The following is a 16,898-nucleotide window of genomic DNA, read 5'->3' on the forward strand; positions in this document are numbered from 1 at the left end:
AGACCATATGCTGACCAGTCGCTCCCATCAGGAAACGTGCACAAGCCTCTTAGATAGCCTTATCCACCAGAGGACAGACAGCAGAAGCAAGAAGGACTACAATCCTGCAGCCTGTGGAACAAAAACCACATTCACAGAAACATAGACAAGATGAAAAGGCAGAGGGCTATGTACCAGATGAAAGAACAAGATAAAACCCCAGAAGAACAACTAACTGAAGTGGAGATAGGCAACCTTCCAGAAAAAGAATTCAGAATAATGATAGTGAAGATAATCCAGGACCTCGGAAAAAGAATGGAGGCAAAGATAGGGAAGATACAAGCAATGTTTAACAAAGACCTAGAAGAATTAAAGAACAAACAAACAGAGATGAACAATACAATAACTGAAATGAAAACTACAATAGAAGGAATCAATAGCAGAATAACTGAGGCAGAAGAACAGATAAGTGACCTGGAAAACAGAATAGTGGAATTCACTGCCACAGAACAGAATAAAGAAAAAAGAATGAAAAGAAATGAAGACAGCCTAAGAGACCTCTGGGACAACATTGAATGCAACAACATTCACATTGTAGGGGTCCCAGAAGGAGAAGAGAGAGAGAAAGTACCCGAGAAAATATTTGAAGAGATTATAGTCGAAAACTTCACTAACATGGGAAAGGAAATAGCCACCCAAGTCCAGGAAGCGCAGCAAGTGCCGTACAGGATAAACCCAAGGAGAAACTTGCCGAGACACATAGTAATCAAATTGGCAAAAATTAAAGACAAAGAAAAATTATTGAAAGTAGCAAGGGAAAAATGACAAATAACATACAAGGGAACTCCCATAAGGTTAACAGCTGATTTCTCAGCAGAAACTCTACAAGCCAGAAAGGAGTGGCATGATATACTTAAAGTGATGAAAGGGAAGAACCTATAACCAAGATTACTCTACCGGGCAAGGATCTCATTCAGATTTGATGAAGAAATCAAAAGCTTTACAGACAAGCAAAAGCTAAGAGAATTCAGCACCACCAAACCAGCTCCACAACAAATGCTAAAGGAACTTCTCTAAGTGCGAAACACAAGAGAAGAAAAGGATCTATAAAAACAAACCCAAAACAATTAAGAAAATAGAGGAACATACATATCGATAATTACCTTAAACGTGAATGGATTAAATGCTCCAGTGAAAAGACACAGGCTTGCTGAATGGATACAAAAACAAGACCCATATATATGCTGTCTACAAGAGACCCACTTCAGACCTAGGGACACATACAGACTGAAAGCGAGGGGATGGAAAAAGATATTCCATGCAAATGGAAATCAAAAGAAAGCTGGAGTAGCAATACTCATATCACATAAAATAGACTTTAAAAAAAAAGAATGTTACAAAAGACAAGGACGGACACTACATAATGATTAAGGGATCAATCCAAAAAAAGATATAACAATTATAAATATATATGCACCCAACATAGGAGCACCTCAATACATAAGGCAACTGCTAACAGCTGTAAAAGAGGAAATCAACAGTAAGACCCCACTTACACCAATGGACAGATCATCCAAAGTGAAAATAAATAAGGAAAGAGAAGCTTTAAATGACACAATAGACCAGATAGATTTAATTGATATTTATAGGACATTTCATCCAAAACCAGCAGATTACACTTTCTTCTCAAGTGCGCACAGAACATTCTCCAGGATAGATCACATCCTGGGTCACAAATCAAGCCTCAGTAAATTTAAGAAAATTGAAATCATATCAAGCATCTTTTCTGACCACAACTCTATAAGATTAGAAATCAGTTACAGGGGAAAAAACACAAACACATGGAGGCTAAACCCTACGTTACTAAATAACCAAGAGATCACTGAAGAAATCAAGAGGAAATCAAAAAATACCTAGAGACAAATGACAATGAAAACACGATGATCCAAAACCTATGAGATGCAGCAAAAGCAGTTCTAAGAGGGAAGTTTATAGCTATACAAGCCTACCTCAAGAAACAAGAAAAATCTCAAATAACCTTACACCTAGAATGCTAAAGATGCCACCAGAAAACTAGTAGAGCTAATCAATGAATTTGGTAAAGTTGCAGGATACAAAGTTAATTCACAGAAATCTCTTGCATTCCTATACACTAATGATGAAATATCTGAAAGAGAAATTAAGGAAACACTCCCATTTAACATTGCAACAAAAAGAATAAAATACCTAGGAATAAGCCTACCTAGGGAGACAAAAGACCTGTATGCAGAAAACTATAAGACACTGATGAAAGAAATTAAAGATGATACCAACAGGTGGAGAGATATACCACGTCCTTGGATTGGAAGAATCAATAGTGTGAAAATGACTATACTACCCAAAGCAATCTACAGATTCAGTGCAATCCCTGTCAAATTACCAGTGGCATTTTTTACATGAATTAGGACAAAAAAATCTTAAAATTTGTATGGAGATACAAAAGACCCCAAACAGCCAAAGCAGTCTTGAGGGAAAAAAACGGAGCTGGAGGAATCAGACTCCCTGACTTTAGACTATACTACAAAGCTACAGTAATCAAGACAATATGGTACTGGCACAAAAACAGAAACATAGATCAATGGAACAAGATAGAAAGCCCAGAGGTAAACGTACGCACCTATGGTCAACTAATCTATGACAAAGGAGGCAAGGATATACAATGGAGAAAAGACAGTCTCTTCAATAAGTGGTGCTGGGAAAACTGGACAGCTACTGTAAAAGAATGAAATTAGAACACTCCCTAACACCATACACGAAAATAAAGTCAAAATGGATTAGAGAACTAAATGTAAGACCTGACACTATAAAACTCTTAGAGGAAAACATAGGAAGAACACTCTTTGACATAAATCACAGCAAGATCTTTTTTGATCCACCTCCTAGAGTAATGGAAATAAAACCAAAAATAAACAAATGGGACCTAATGAAACTTAAAAGCTTTTGCACAGCAAAGGAAACCATAAACAAGATGAAAAGACAACCCTCAGAATCGGAGAAGATATTTGCAAATGAATCAATGGACAAAGGATTAATCTCCAAAATATATAAACAGCTCATGCAGCTCAATATTAAAAAAACAAACAACCCAATCCAAAAATGGGCAGAAGACCTAAATAGACATTTTTCCAAAGAAAACATACAGATGGCCAAGAAGCACATGAAAAGCTGCTGAACATCACTAATTATTATAGAAATGCAAATCAAAACTACAGTGAGGTATCACTTCGCACCAGTTAGAATGGGCTTCATCAGAAAAGCTACAAACAACAAGTGCTGGAGAGGATGTGGAGAAAAGGGAACCATCTTTCACTGTTGGTGGGAATCTAAACTGATACAGCCACTGTGGAGAACAGTATGGATTTTCCTTAAGGAACTAAGAATAGAATTACCATATGATCTAGCAATCCCACTACTGGGCATATATCCAGAGAAAACCACAATTCAAAAAGACACATGCACCCCAATGTTCATTGCAGCACTATTTACAATAGCCAGGTCATGGAAGCAACCTAAATGCCCGTCGACAGATGAATGGATAAAGAAGATGTGGTACATATATGCAATGGAATATTACTCAGCCATAAAAAGGAACGAAACTGGGTCATTTGTTGAGACGTGGATGGATCTAGAGACTGTCATACAGAGTGAAGTAAGAACGAGAAAAACAAATATCGTATATTAACGCATGTATATGGAACCTAGAAAAATGGTACAGATGAACCGGTTTTCTGGGCAGAAATTAAGACACAGATGTAGAGAACAAACGTATGGACACCAAGGGGGGAAAGCCGTGGGGGGGCTGTGGTTGAGGGGGTGATGAATTGGGCGATTGGGATTGACATGTATACACTGGTGTGTATAAAACTGATGACTATTCGGAACCTGCTGTATAAAGAAAAAATTGTGATCAAATGTATTCTAATGGAAAGAAGCAAAAATAGACCATACTTACTGTCTAAATTATATAATAATTTAATGAAAAAAAAGGAAAGACCAGGGCTTCCCTGGTGGCGCAGTGGTTGAGAGTCTGCCTGCCAATGCAGGGGACACGGGTTCGTGCCCCTTTCCGGGAAGATCCCAGATGCTGCGGAGCGGCTGGGCCCGTGAACTATGGCCACCGAGCCTGCGCGTCCGGAGCCTGTGCTCCGCAACAGGAGAGGCCACAGCAGTGAGAGGCCCGTGTACCACCAAAAAAAAAATAAAAAAAGAAAAGAAAAGACCATATGCTATCAAGATCATAGACATTGGAGATCATCTGAAGTTTTATGTCATCATCAAAGGTTGTGCAGGCAAATTTCCAACAGGCCTGGTCCAGATATCTTGGGAAAGCTGTTTCATCAGATATCATCTGCTTCAGTTCTGGGAAATCTTTACTTTCAGGTCACCAGATGATATACAGGTCCAGTTAGGGTTTGGTACATTTTTGTTGTTGTGTCACGTGAATCAAGAGTCTATTCCCTGGGGTTTGGCAGCACAAGGGTTGTTTAGTAGTACCTGATAGGGGACTTTCCAGCAAGGTTGAAGAGCGTCTTTCTGGGAGGTATCTTTTCCAACAGATGAAATCTCTGTGTTGCAAAGTGTGATGCTTAAGGCCTTCATCTTCTGGGAGCACATTGTGAAAAGACTGCTGTACTAAAACATGGTTAGTTTTAATAGAAACAATTGAGTATCTTTCCTTTTATCAGTTTTGGGTAAAGAAGCAGGAGCCAAGGGCATTGAGCATCCTATGACTATCTCAAAGGGTGAGAGTTTTTGAGTTCCAAAAGGGAGTGGATCTAAGATTTAGAAAGACCAATGACAGTGCTTTTGGCTAAGGAATTTGGAGGGCCTTTATGAATTTTTCCAGTTTAGTCTTAGTAATGCCATTAGTGCATTCGACTAAACCAGAGGATTAACAGTGGTAAGTGCAGTGAAAGTGTTGTCAAACCAGCCAAGCAGTGCAGACTTGTTGAAATACCTAACCAGTATAATGGGCTCCTTGATCATTATGAAGTTCAAGAGGAGTTCCCCAGGTAGGGATAATCTTTTCCAAGAGCACTTTAGCCACAAAAGAGGCAGTAGCCTGTCTGTAAGAAAAGGCTTCAGTCCAGTGTGAAAAAATACAGACCATGACTAAAATATATTTATTTCCACAAGACAAAGAAAGTTGTATGAAATCCACTTGCCAGACCTTGAATGGTCCATTAGGTAGTCTGAAATGTGTGGGAGCAGTATGAACAGGCTACCCTGTGTTGTATTTTAGACAAGTGGGACAAGTGAGTTAGGCACTTTTTGCAGCCTTTTTAATGTTTTCCCCACCAATATTGATTAATGAATGCTATTATTTTATCAATAAACCAATAGTTTAATGCATGTACAGTGGTCTGGAGTGGGAATTTTAGAGTCTCCAATAGGACTGGATTGTTACCTGGTCCAAACCAGAGGTTTCTCTTTTTATTAAACTAATAACTTTAATTTCCAATCTTATTTTTCCTTTTCTGAGGTCAATTGTTGGGCTTCTCTAGCCAGTTTTTCTAAGTTATCATTTGTAGAAATGTCCCTTTGGACCATGACAGGGGTTTCACTGCTCTTGGTTCCTTTAAAGACAGCATACCTCATTAAACGGGATCCCACAATGATTTTTTTGGTGGCCGTAATGGCTATAAGGCAAAGAAGTTATCCCCATTCCACAGGGTCCAGTTGCTGCCTATAATACCCTCTGGGTTGGTGGTGGTCCCTGTGTTATGGGGTGAATACCCCAAGGACATTTCCTTTTTTTTTAAAAAAAATTATTCTATTTATTTTTGGCTACGTTGGGTCTTCGTTGCTGCGTGCAGGCTTTCTTTAGTTGCAGCGAGTGGGGCTGCTCTTCGTTGCAACAAAAAGAATGCGCGGCTTCTTTGCGCGGGCTTCTCATTGCGGTGGCTCCTCTTGCTGTGGAGCACGGGCTCTTGGCGTGCAGGCTTCAGTAGTTGTGGCACTCAGGCTCAGTAGTTGTGACTCGGAGTCTCTAGAGCACAGGCTCAGTAGTTGTGGTGCACGGGCTTAGTTGTTCCGCGGCATGTGGGAATCTTCCCGGACCAGGGCTCGAACCCGTGTCCCCTGCATTGGCAGGTGGATTCTTAACCACTGTGCCACCAGGGAAGCCCCATTTCCTTCCTTTTCACAAACAAAAAGGAAAAAGGGAATCTGGTAATTGGGATGCCCAAGGGTAGGTAGGTTCATCAAACTCTCCTTTAAGGCCTTAAAGGCTATGTCATCCAGTTTTTCCCATAAAATTGGTTCAGGGTTGTTGCTGTTGTCAAGTAAAACATATAGAAGTTTGGCCATAAGAGAGAAATTTGAAATCCAGCTTTGGCAGTAACCAACTAGACTGAGTTTGGGGTTTTGATAAACTTAGGACACCGTGAAACCTTCTGGATCTAGGTGTAGCCCTTGTTCTAATATTAGATACCCTAAATATTGAGTCTTCATCTGGGCAAACTGCAATTTTTCCTTGGCAGCCTTATGTCCCTTTTATGCTAAAAGCTTTTGCAAGTGGATGCTATCTTGTGAGGAGGCTTGAGAAGAAGAGTAAAGAAGCAAATCATCCATATATTGCAACAAAGTAGAACCTCTAGGGAACTTTATATCATGCAGAGCAGCCTCCAGGATTTGTGAGAAGTAAGGACATTCAGTAAAACCTTGAGCAAGCATTACTGCCCAGGTGAGTTGTTTTTCTTCACAAGTAAAGGCAAAATGGTATTGGCTAGCTTCAGCTGGAATACTAAAGAATGCATTATATAAATCTGTTACAGTAAAGAATTTGCTTCCAGTGGGAATGGATGTTAGTAACATACGAGAGTTAGGAACAACAGAGCATGGAGGGATAACAACATTGTTTATCACTCAAAAGTCCTAGACAAAACCCCACCCTCTGCCCTTAGGTTTTCTCACCAGTAAAATGGGAGTATTACAGAAACTAGTACAAGGGATAATGAGACCTTGAGCCTTGTAATCTATCAGGGATTTTATGCCTTGAAGAGCTTCTTTACTTAAAAGATATTGGTTAATTTGGAGGAGAGGTTTTGAGGAATCTGTTTGAATCTTGATGGGAGGTGCGCTGTGAATTTTGCCAATATTAGTTAGAGATTTTGCCCATAAGGAGGGTGTTAGCTGATTCAGTAGTGATAGATGATCAGTGTTTCCAGGGTCAGCTCTAGTACCATCAGAAATGGAACAAATAAAAGATGTCAGAGTCATTTGTTTTTTGGGGTTTTTTAAATAAATAAATATATTTATTTAGTTAGTTAGTTAGTTAGTTATGACTGTGTTGGGTCTTCGTTGCTGTACGTGGGCTTTCTCTAGTTGCAGTGAGCAGGAGCTACTCTATGTTGTGGTGCGTGGGCTTCTCTTGTTGAGGAGCACCGGCTCTAGGTGCGCGGGCTTCAGCAGTTGTGGCTCACGGGCTCTAGAGCGCAGTCATAGTAGTTGTGGCATGTGGGCTCAGTAGTTGTGGCTCACAGGCTGTAGAGCGCAGGCTTAGTAGTTGTGGCACACGGGCTCAGTAGTTGTGGCTCGTGGGCTTTAGAGCACAGACTCAGTAGTTGTGGTGCACGGGCTTAGTTGCTCTGCAGCATGTGGGATCTTCCCAGAGCAGGGCTCAAACCTGTGTTGCCTGCATTGGCAGGCAGATTCTTAACCACTGTGCCACCAGGGAAGTCCCTCATTTGGTTTTTATAAAAGTAAATTTAGGGATTTCAAAAGTTCCCTATAATGGCCATTGATGTTCTAAATTGTCTTTGGTTAGGTTGGTCCATTTAGTTAAAAATGTGCATGAAGGGCTTCCCTGGTGGCGCAGTGGTTGAGAGTCCGCCTGCTGATGCAGGGGACATGGGTTCATGCCCTGGTTCGGGAGGATCCCACATTGCCGCGGAGTGGCTGGGCCCGTGGGCCATGGCCGCTAGGCCTGCGCATCCGGAGCCTGTGCTCCGCAACGGGAGAGGCCGCAGCAATGAGAGGCCCGCATACCACCAAAAAAAAAAAAAAAAAGCTTGAAGAAGGACCTTGGTTTTTAAATATAAAATTGGCCAGAGTCCCCTCAGGGCAGGGGACACCCTCAAAATATTTAGGTAACTGGGATCCAAGTTTTTCTCTAGAATAAAAGAATAATTTTCAAACAGCTCAAACAGCCTGCAGACATGATACCAGCCAGTCCTAAGGGAGCAGTCTGGTACAGAAGGAGCCAGGCTGAAGACTGCACAGCTCTAATGAAACAGCCTAATTCTGAAGGAGGCAGGCTGAAAGCTTAATAGCACAGTTCCACTAGAGCAGCCCAATCCTGAAGGAGTCAGGCCAAAGGCTTAACTGGCACAGTTCCAATGAAACACCCCCTGTTCCAAAAGGAACAGACTGAAGGCTCGCAGTTTTTGCCAGGACAGCATGATTTCAATAATCAGCCCAAAGTGCCAAATGAGTACTTACCTACAGAACAGGCACTTAAGCAGAAAGGACAAAGCCTTACAATATATCCTGAATAAAATCTTGTGAGCTTCAAAACCACAAAGAGGGTGCAAGCTCAAATCCAAGAGAAAAACTTACCCTCAAACCCCAAGGTCTGCAAGAAAAGCAGTTAGTGACAATGGGTTCAGTGTGGGTACTGTACCTATTTGCTCACCCGCCTTGGAGTTGTTGCGGGGGTCTTGTCTGGATCCCCATATGGGCCACTGAAATGTTGACCTGAAACAAATAGACCGTCAGTTATTTCTCCAGCAAAAGTGGGTTTATGCAGGATCACAGAATTGCAATTCAGGGTCTACAGTCATGGCAAGGCACATGCAAGTTCCCAGCAAAAACGGAGAAGAGAACTCTTTTATAGAAGGGTAGAGGAAGTTGGGGGAGCTATAGTAAACAAAGAGTCCATGACTTTTTCTTAGCTGAGTTGTGACGGTCTCTCATTGGCTGAGCTCTTGCCAGGCAAAAAAGGGAGTCTTTCTTTTTCCTGCTGGGCTCTGCTATCATCATCATAGGATGTGGGAGCTCCCCCTTCTAATCTCCCTACATAATGTGTCCTTTTTTTCTCTGGCAGTTTTCAAGATTTTCTCTTTTTCACTCATTTGTAGTAGTTTATGATGTGATGTCTTAACGTGGTGCTGTGCTTTTTTCCCACTGGAATATTGAGCTTCTTAGATTGTGGGTTTACAGTTTTCAAATTTGGAAAATTTTTAGTCTTGTATCTTCATATACCTTTTCTGCCCCTTCTTCTTTGTTTGGGATTCCAATTACACATTTACCAGATTGTATATTGTCCTACTGTTCACTCAAATACTAATCTTTTTTTTCTTTCTTTCTTCCCAGCCTTTTTTTCCCTCTGCTTCAGTTGGGATTTTGTTTTTTCTGTGTTGTCACATTTATTGGTGTTTTATTCTTCACTGTTTTAACTATTGTTATGCCCATCCAATTAATTTTTCATTTCAGATACTGTACTTTTCAGGTGGAGAAATTCCATTTGGTTTTTATACTTCTGTCTTCCATTTCTCTTCTCATTAAGTTCATTGTTTCCTTTTAAATATTGGAATATAATTATACTTGCTTTAAAAGTCCTCATTTGCTACTTTTATAGTCTTTGTCGTTTCTAGATCTGTTTCTGTTCATTGAATTTTTCCTCGTTATAGGTCATGCTTGTTGCCGCTTGAATGCTACACATTGTGAATGCTTTATTGTTGAATGTCTAGATTTTGTTGAATTTTTTTAAGAGTATTGAAGTTTGTTTTGACAGAAAGTTAAGTTTTTGGAGATAAACTTGATTCTTTTGACACTCTTTATTAGGATGACTCTAAAGTAGCAATTAGCAAAACTTTTTCTTAAAGGACTAATATTTTAGTCCTTGCAATTAAATATTGCAAATATTTTACACTTTGCAGGCCATATGGTCTTTGTTGCAGTTCCTCAGTTCTGCTACTGTAGTGCAAGAGCAGCTATAGACAATATATACCCTCAGTCCTTGATATGCACAGGAATTGGTTTAAGGACCCCTGACAGATACCAAAATCTGTGGATGGTCAAGTCTTTTATATAAAATGGCATAGTATTTACATATAATCTAGCACATCCTCCTGTATACTTTAAGTCATCTCTGAATTATTTATAATACCTAATAGAACGTAAATGCTATGTAAATAGTTGTAAATGAAATGTAAATAGTTGCCAGCAAATAGCAAATTCAAGTCTTGCATTTTGGAACTGTCTAGATTTTTTTTTTCAAAATATTTTTGATCCACCGTTGGCTAAATCTGCAGATGTGGAACCAGAGGGCCAACTGTAAACTAATGACCATGGCTGGGTTCTACTAAAACTGAAATATAAAATACAGGCAGTGGGCTGGATTTGGTCCACAGGATCAGTTTGCTGATCCCTGGTCTAGAGAAACATTTGCCTTAAGGCTAGTTTAGCCCTACTGATAAGGCATGACCCTTCTGGGGACTCTGCTAAATGCCCTGAATGTTCATTGAGGGCACTGAATGTTCTCTTCACTCTGGTTGGTCAGAACTCAAACATCTCCTAACCCTGTGTGAACTCTGGCATTTGATAATGTTGTAGGTTCTCAGTAGTTGTACTTTCCCTGTTCATTGTTATTTGCCTGGTCTTGTGTAGTTTCACCCTATGAACACACAGTTGTTTATTCTGAGTACAATCAAGGGGACCCCAGTACAGATTCCTGGAACTCTACTTTTAAGTAGCTTTCTCTTCTGTGGTACTTTGCCCTACAAATTCCAGCTGCCCTACAGATACTCTGTGCTTATACCTCTGTCTCCTCAACTTAGTCTGCTATGGTCTGCTCAGATTCCTCTGTGCTCTATTTGGATTCCCCTTCCCTTGCTATGTGTTCCAGAAACTGCCTCCAAGCAGAAAGCCAGGGGGATTATAGGACTGACCTGTTGTGTTTCTCCTCTTGTAGTGATCACAGTCCAGTACTGCCTGTTGTCCAGTCGTGTCTTATGTATTTTGTTCAGTTTTCTAGTTGCTTAAAGTAGGAGAGCAAATCCATTCCATTTATTCTATCACAGCCAGAAATAGAAGTGTTTTTAATTACATATTCATATATCTAGTGAAATTGCTTCACATTTAAAATCAATTATCTCTAGGAATAAATCCTCCAATTGCAAACTAAGTGAATAATTGTTAATTCTCAACTTGCTCGGGATTTTAATGTAGTAGCTATAATGGCACTTTTGTAGGCAAGCTGGCAAAGAGGAAACTGTTCCAGTGGATGCTAGTTTTGTTTTAGTATCAGTGAACATGTATCTCTAACTTTATAAGCAAGTTGGTATATGTTTATGTATGTGTCTTCTGCTTTTATAAAAAACTTGCTGCTAATTTTTCCATTGTCTTTTCTTAATCTCTTTATCTTAAGAAGAAAATAGTAGTTGCATTATTATCTTAACCTTGAGGAGGGCTTTGCAGCAAAACTGCCTGTTTCCAAGAAAGAGGGAGAAAATAATGAGAATTACTGGCTGGCATTTTAATTTTATTTCGCAAGTAAAAGCAACCTATTCAACCAGAACTTACATTAGGGCTCTGGCAGGGTACAGCTACAGCTAAGAATTACTAGTCATGCAAAATGCAAACAAGAATTACTCAAAACCTACAGTGATAACCTTGTACATATCACTTCTGTACCTCTATGCTAAAGTAAAATACCTGGTTTTGTTTTTCTGTTGCATGTAAAAATTCATTTATCTTAAGCTGATATCTAACTATCTGAAAGACAGTTTAATCCTAAATCCCTTTTTAATAAGTTCATGGTCTTTGGAGGGAGGGGCATACTGAGAAGTGAAGCTATTATTTTTCTTTCATTGTTTGTTAATTTGAATAGTTTTGAGTGTTTCTAAAATTTCCTTGGACACTCTGTCACCTATATGTTAGTCCTAAAAGACGATTCCAACTGGGCAATCACTTTCTGCATTGGCTTATTTGTAAATGAGATATTTATCTGTCTCCACAGGAAAAGGTGTTTAGAGTTAACTCTGGTAGCACCTAATATGGCCACCTCTTAATGCCATAATAGTCCTTGGGTTATAAAAAGACATCGTTTATTTATGTTGGGTAGTCATCAGATGTCTTCCTTCTTGGGTTTAGTGTAGTAATTGTACAGACTTCAAATCCCTCTTATGTGGTGATCTAACTAGATTTTTTTTAATATGTATTGAGCATACTCTTTCATACTGTATGATAATATATCACATTTTTCAAACATTCTTCCACTAAGAATTACAAATTTATGTCATGAAAAGAAGACCCAAGGATATAGACCTGTGTATTTTCTGCTGTGTTTGTGAAGAGTGGGTAGTCATGTAGCAATGTGATAGGTTCAGGGGTGTGAGGTAATTGCACTCAGGAGTAGTAAGCCGTGGGGAAACTTGGCAAGGCCTGTTTATTTGGATTCTTTGTAGCATTCCTTTGTCGTTGGAGATAAGGATGCTCCTTTACTCTGGTTATAGGGGGGGCATCTCCCACATGAGGGTTTTATGACCTGTTTTAGGGGAAAAGGGTGAGGGATATGGGAGGTCAGAGTGACCTTCCTGCTTCTGCCATTTTCTCAAACTCCTTTGGCTTGAAATATTCAATATGCCACGGTACCATATTTGGGGGTTGTGTGTTCCAAACTCCATCATCAGCAATTCCCATGCCCACCTCCAGAAGAAACGTATGTCTTTATTCCTTCTTGATACAACTGACCATTGATGCTATCACCACTGACTGCATTCAAGGAATATTTTGATCCCCCAAATTTGGGGGTTAGTAGAAGAAATTATTTATTTCCTCTTCACCAGTAGCAACAAGGTGAACATTTTTCAAAAGTAACTCTACTAGGAATCAAAGAGAAAGTTAAAAGATAGAAATGTAGAAGTTTGTAGAGCACAGATGCCTTGTATCAAAGAAACTAAGGTTTAACTCAAGTTGGCTGAAATAACTTTCCCAGAATACAGATCAAGAATGTTCTGTCTTCTCTTCATCACTTTCTGATGAAACCTGTAGGGTATTCAGACAGATCCTATCCTTCAGTGAAGTTTGACCACTTTCTCTGTTTTTGAAAGCTGTTATTTGGGCTTGGTCTTCCCATCAGCCGTATGGCCTCTATGGCAGTTTTGAGTCTGTTTACCTCCTTCTGGCCGCCTGCTCTTAAAAGCGAAAAGACTTGTCTATACTCCCAAGCTCAGAGCCTATTAGACTCTGTTTCCAATGGAAGGCATGTCCTAGCTCTTCCTACTCAATGGGATTCTCTCTGGTAAACTCAGTCTTGTCTATTTCTTTTTCTACCCTTTCTACCTTCCAGAGATAGTTTTTTCTTAAGGCTTAGAATATTTTTAAAAATATGTTACCACATGCATTCTATTTCAGGTAATCACCAAGGTTGTTAAAAATGCATATAGTGAGTGATAGAATAATTAAAAAGAAAGATAGCCTTCTTTCTCCCAGATGAATATTCACATTCTGTTTTATTTTGTTTTTCTAATACCAAATAGCTAGCAATAGAGATTTATGCCAATTACTGGTGTCTTATGGGAGAAAGTGAATGAAGGGGGAGTTTTCTGTGGAAAGGATTGTGTACTTTGTTTTTCTCAAGTTATTCTTATTTTTATTTCAGTCTTTGTTTCTCTTGGCTTTCCTCCTAGTGGCAATCTGTTTCTCTTTTATTTTTCTTTACATTTAAAAGTTTCCTACTCTGCTTCCAACTTAATTGTTTTTATTAAAACTTAATCCTCAAAATATTGGATTTTGTATTTATAATTCGTAGTTAAAAACATGTTAAAGTTGGTTTTCCAGTTTAGATTGTATTGGCCTCTTAGGGTGAAGTGAAGAAAGAAGGATGAAGATTAAATTATTCTCCTGGACTGCCCTCCAGGAAATCCTTCTCTATACTCTAAAAGTTCTTGTTCTTTTCTAGGAGTCCAATGTGCTGATTGCTGCTAACAGTCAGGGTACAATTAAGGTAAGCTATTTTATACATCTCCATTTTTAGGCTATAACAGACTATAACTATAACATGGAAATGTAGAGTTGTACTAAGCCTTAGAGAGCATGCCAAATCATGGGTCTCTGTCTGCTTGGAAATGGCTTTGATTGAAGGGGAAAAGAATAGGTAGCTTGCAACTATGGGGAAGATGATAGTACTTGTTAGAGGTTATACGAATGCTGAAGAGATTGAAAGGCAGTCAGGATGAAAAACAGATGAAGACTGTTAAGCATTCACGGTGGGGCGAGCACTGCTGAGCTTCTGTCACGCCAGTGCAGCTGCCCCACAGGGTGTTCAGGGAACAAGATCCAAGATACAGCAGCAGATGCTTAGACGTTCACCAGGTTTTAAAATGTCTTACTCTGATTTTACTCTTCTCTTCCTCGCGTTTCTCTTCCTTCTCTTCCATGACAAGGAGATTTTTGCTCAGTTGCTAGGGAAAGAAAAGGTATTCTAGTGTTCCGTTGAAAATTGATTGATCATGTGATCATGCCATTGGTGTAATCTGAAAACTTTCATGTCTCTTTGCTCACAGTCTCATTCCCAAATTCATATATAGTTTTCCACATACTTTTCTTCGTAGTTAGGAGTTCAAGGAAATAAAAATTTTATCTAGTTATACCATTGGATATTCAGCACTTGGGCACAATACATTGGATAAATAAATCCTGAGCTAAGCAGTGAGCTTTTAAACAAAACACCATTTTGGAGGAGGTTTTTAGTACATGGGTTTGATTAGCACTTATTCTGTGGGTACCAGTTCTTTCCACATATTCTCTGCTGATACAGAAGTGTCAGGATGCATTTTTTTAAATAATATGTATCTATTTTCCTGCCAGTTAGCATTAATTTTGCCATGGCTTCCTTCCACTCATCCAGAGCGGAGAATGACCCAGCAACCAAGAGAGCAAATCCAAGCCTCACACATTGTCCTACAGAGATGAAATGAGCAAACTCAAAGCAGAACTGCACTGTTAGCTAGTCAAATTAATTTACATGGTATACTTCTTTTTATGCAGCCAGTTTCTCTATTTGGAAAGCCTCATTAGAGAGCCAAGGCTGTGTTCTGGAAGCCTCAAGCAAGATGGTAGAAGGTCTTGGAATCTCTGTTTTAAGTGGCTCTTTATAGTCTCTCAGTTTTTCTTTATTCTCATGGCAAGACATGTATTGAAAAAGCTGTACTGTATTCTTCAACAAGTTTGGCCTTTGAGGCAATTGGGATTGCTAATGTTTCTACAGAAAGCTCAAAGCTACATACATACTTATAGGGTCTCAGCGACAAATCTAAGATTTTTGTTCAACAGCATTGACCTCTTATGTAAAGTAGCCTGCTTGGCAAATGTAAAGACAAAAAGCATTATGAAAGCACAGCTATAAGTCAGGCCTTAGCACGGCAGAAGATAAGTTGCTCCTTTAATTCTTTGCCACCTAGAATTACAGTCTCCATCTAACATAATCCTTTTTGACAGTGCTCATAATTGTCCGCATGTTCGATGTCCTTTCTCAGCCATTTCTTCTACTCCTTTTATAACTGATCATTGCTTCTTCTTTATTTTATTTAATTTTTATACATCTTTATTGAAGTATAATTCTTCTTATTTTTAGTTTTAGCACAACTTTTTTGTATGATAAGGTACTACTTTAAGTCTAATAGCTAACAAAATATCTCAACATCCAGATGCTTGACTAGAAAATAAATTAAACAATAGGAAAAGACAAGATTTTAGGTCCTGTATACCTTGATCACTATAAAATGTTTATCAGTGCAAGAAATAAATGGATTAAAATTCTAAACAGCAATACTTAAACTTTTTCTTATGAATGTGGAAAGATACCAACATAATATTCCCAAAATGTTATATTCATGCTATGGATCAGTCAGGTCATTTATCTGTGTTTTATGTAGTTTATCTTGAAGGCTCCTTTGTTGACTGTGGAGATAACTAATCTGAAAGAGTTCATGCAGCTATTGAATTGAAAGTAAGAATGGATTAATGTCTGATCCCTTCAAATTCTTTGATTTTAGCCAAAGCAGTTGGGAAAAGTCTACTTGATTTGGTTCTCCATTTACAGTATAATAAAGACTGATTAAACTCTTCCTATATTTTAAAACTATTTTATTATACTGATTCTTCTTTCTCCCTATTAGGTGCTAGAGTTGGTATGAAGCGTTTACTCAAGTTGAATTGTACTTGATCCGGCTGAAATACATCTGCAGCTGACAATAAGAGAAGACAGAAACTGTCGTGTGATGTCTCTCCCCAAAGTCATCATGGGTTTTGGATTTGTTTTGAGTATTTTTTTCTTTTCCTTTTTTTCCCTCCTTTATGACCTTTGGGACATTGGGAATACCCAGTGAACTCTCCACCATCCATGTAACTCTATGGACTTTGCTGCTGTTGGTGGTATGGTTATCTAATTTTTGTGATAGGGAAACAAATTCTTTTGAATAAAAATAAATAACAAAAAATAATAAAAGTTTATTGAGCCACAGCTGAGCTGGGAAACTTTTTGTCCAATGTGGCAAGAGATAATTTTATCTTTTCAAGAAGTAGCACACATGAACTATAGTATAATATACTGATGAATAATTTTTAAGGTCCATATTTCCCCACCTCTTTGGAATTATGCATATCAACATAAAGTATATGGATTCTTTCTGTGAATTTAATGTTTACAGTAGGTAGAAAGATTAGTTACTTTATGAAGTTCTCTTCATTCTCTGACCAGATTTATATTATCAGCAAGTACCAGATTCCTCAGTCCCTCTGGATCTGGCCAAGGGTCTAACATTTTGACCTGTTGAGACCACATTCAAACAGAAAGGGAATATCAGTCTGTGACAGCCATCTCTGTCTTTTCCTTTGAAATGTTACCCATAAGGCCCTAAATAAACCCTAAATGT

General features: G+C 38.9%; 1 protein-coding gene across 10 annotated transcripts in view; it reads left to right on the top strand.

Moving 5' to 3' along the window:
- Nucleotides 1-16,486, top strand: part of COP1 (COP1 E3 ubiquitin ligase) — a 290,627-nt gene extending 274,141 nt beyond the window's left edge. For all 10 annotated transcript variants that reach the window (XM_049715673.1, XM_004269788.4, XM_033428138.2 and 7 more), the window contains 2 exons: nucleotides 13,925-13,969; nucleotides 16,143-16,486. In XM_049715673.1, coding sequence (XP_049571630.1) covers nucleotides 13,925-13,969; nucleotides 16,143-16,160 — 63 coding nt within the window. In that variant the 3' untranslated portion in view covers nucleotides 16,161-16,486. The remainder of the gene's footprint in view (nucleotides 1-13,924; nucleotides 13,970-16,142) is intronic.
- Nucleotides 16,487-16,898: the final 412 nt, after the last annotated feature.

Source organism: Orcinus orca, chromosome 1 (genome assembly GCF_937001465.1).
Source record: "Orcinus orca chromosome 1, mOrcOrc1.1, whole genome shotgun sequence".
NCBI lineage: Eukaryota > Metazoa > Chordata > Mammalia > Artiodactyla > Delphinidae > Orcinus > Orcinus orca.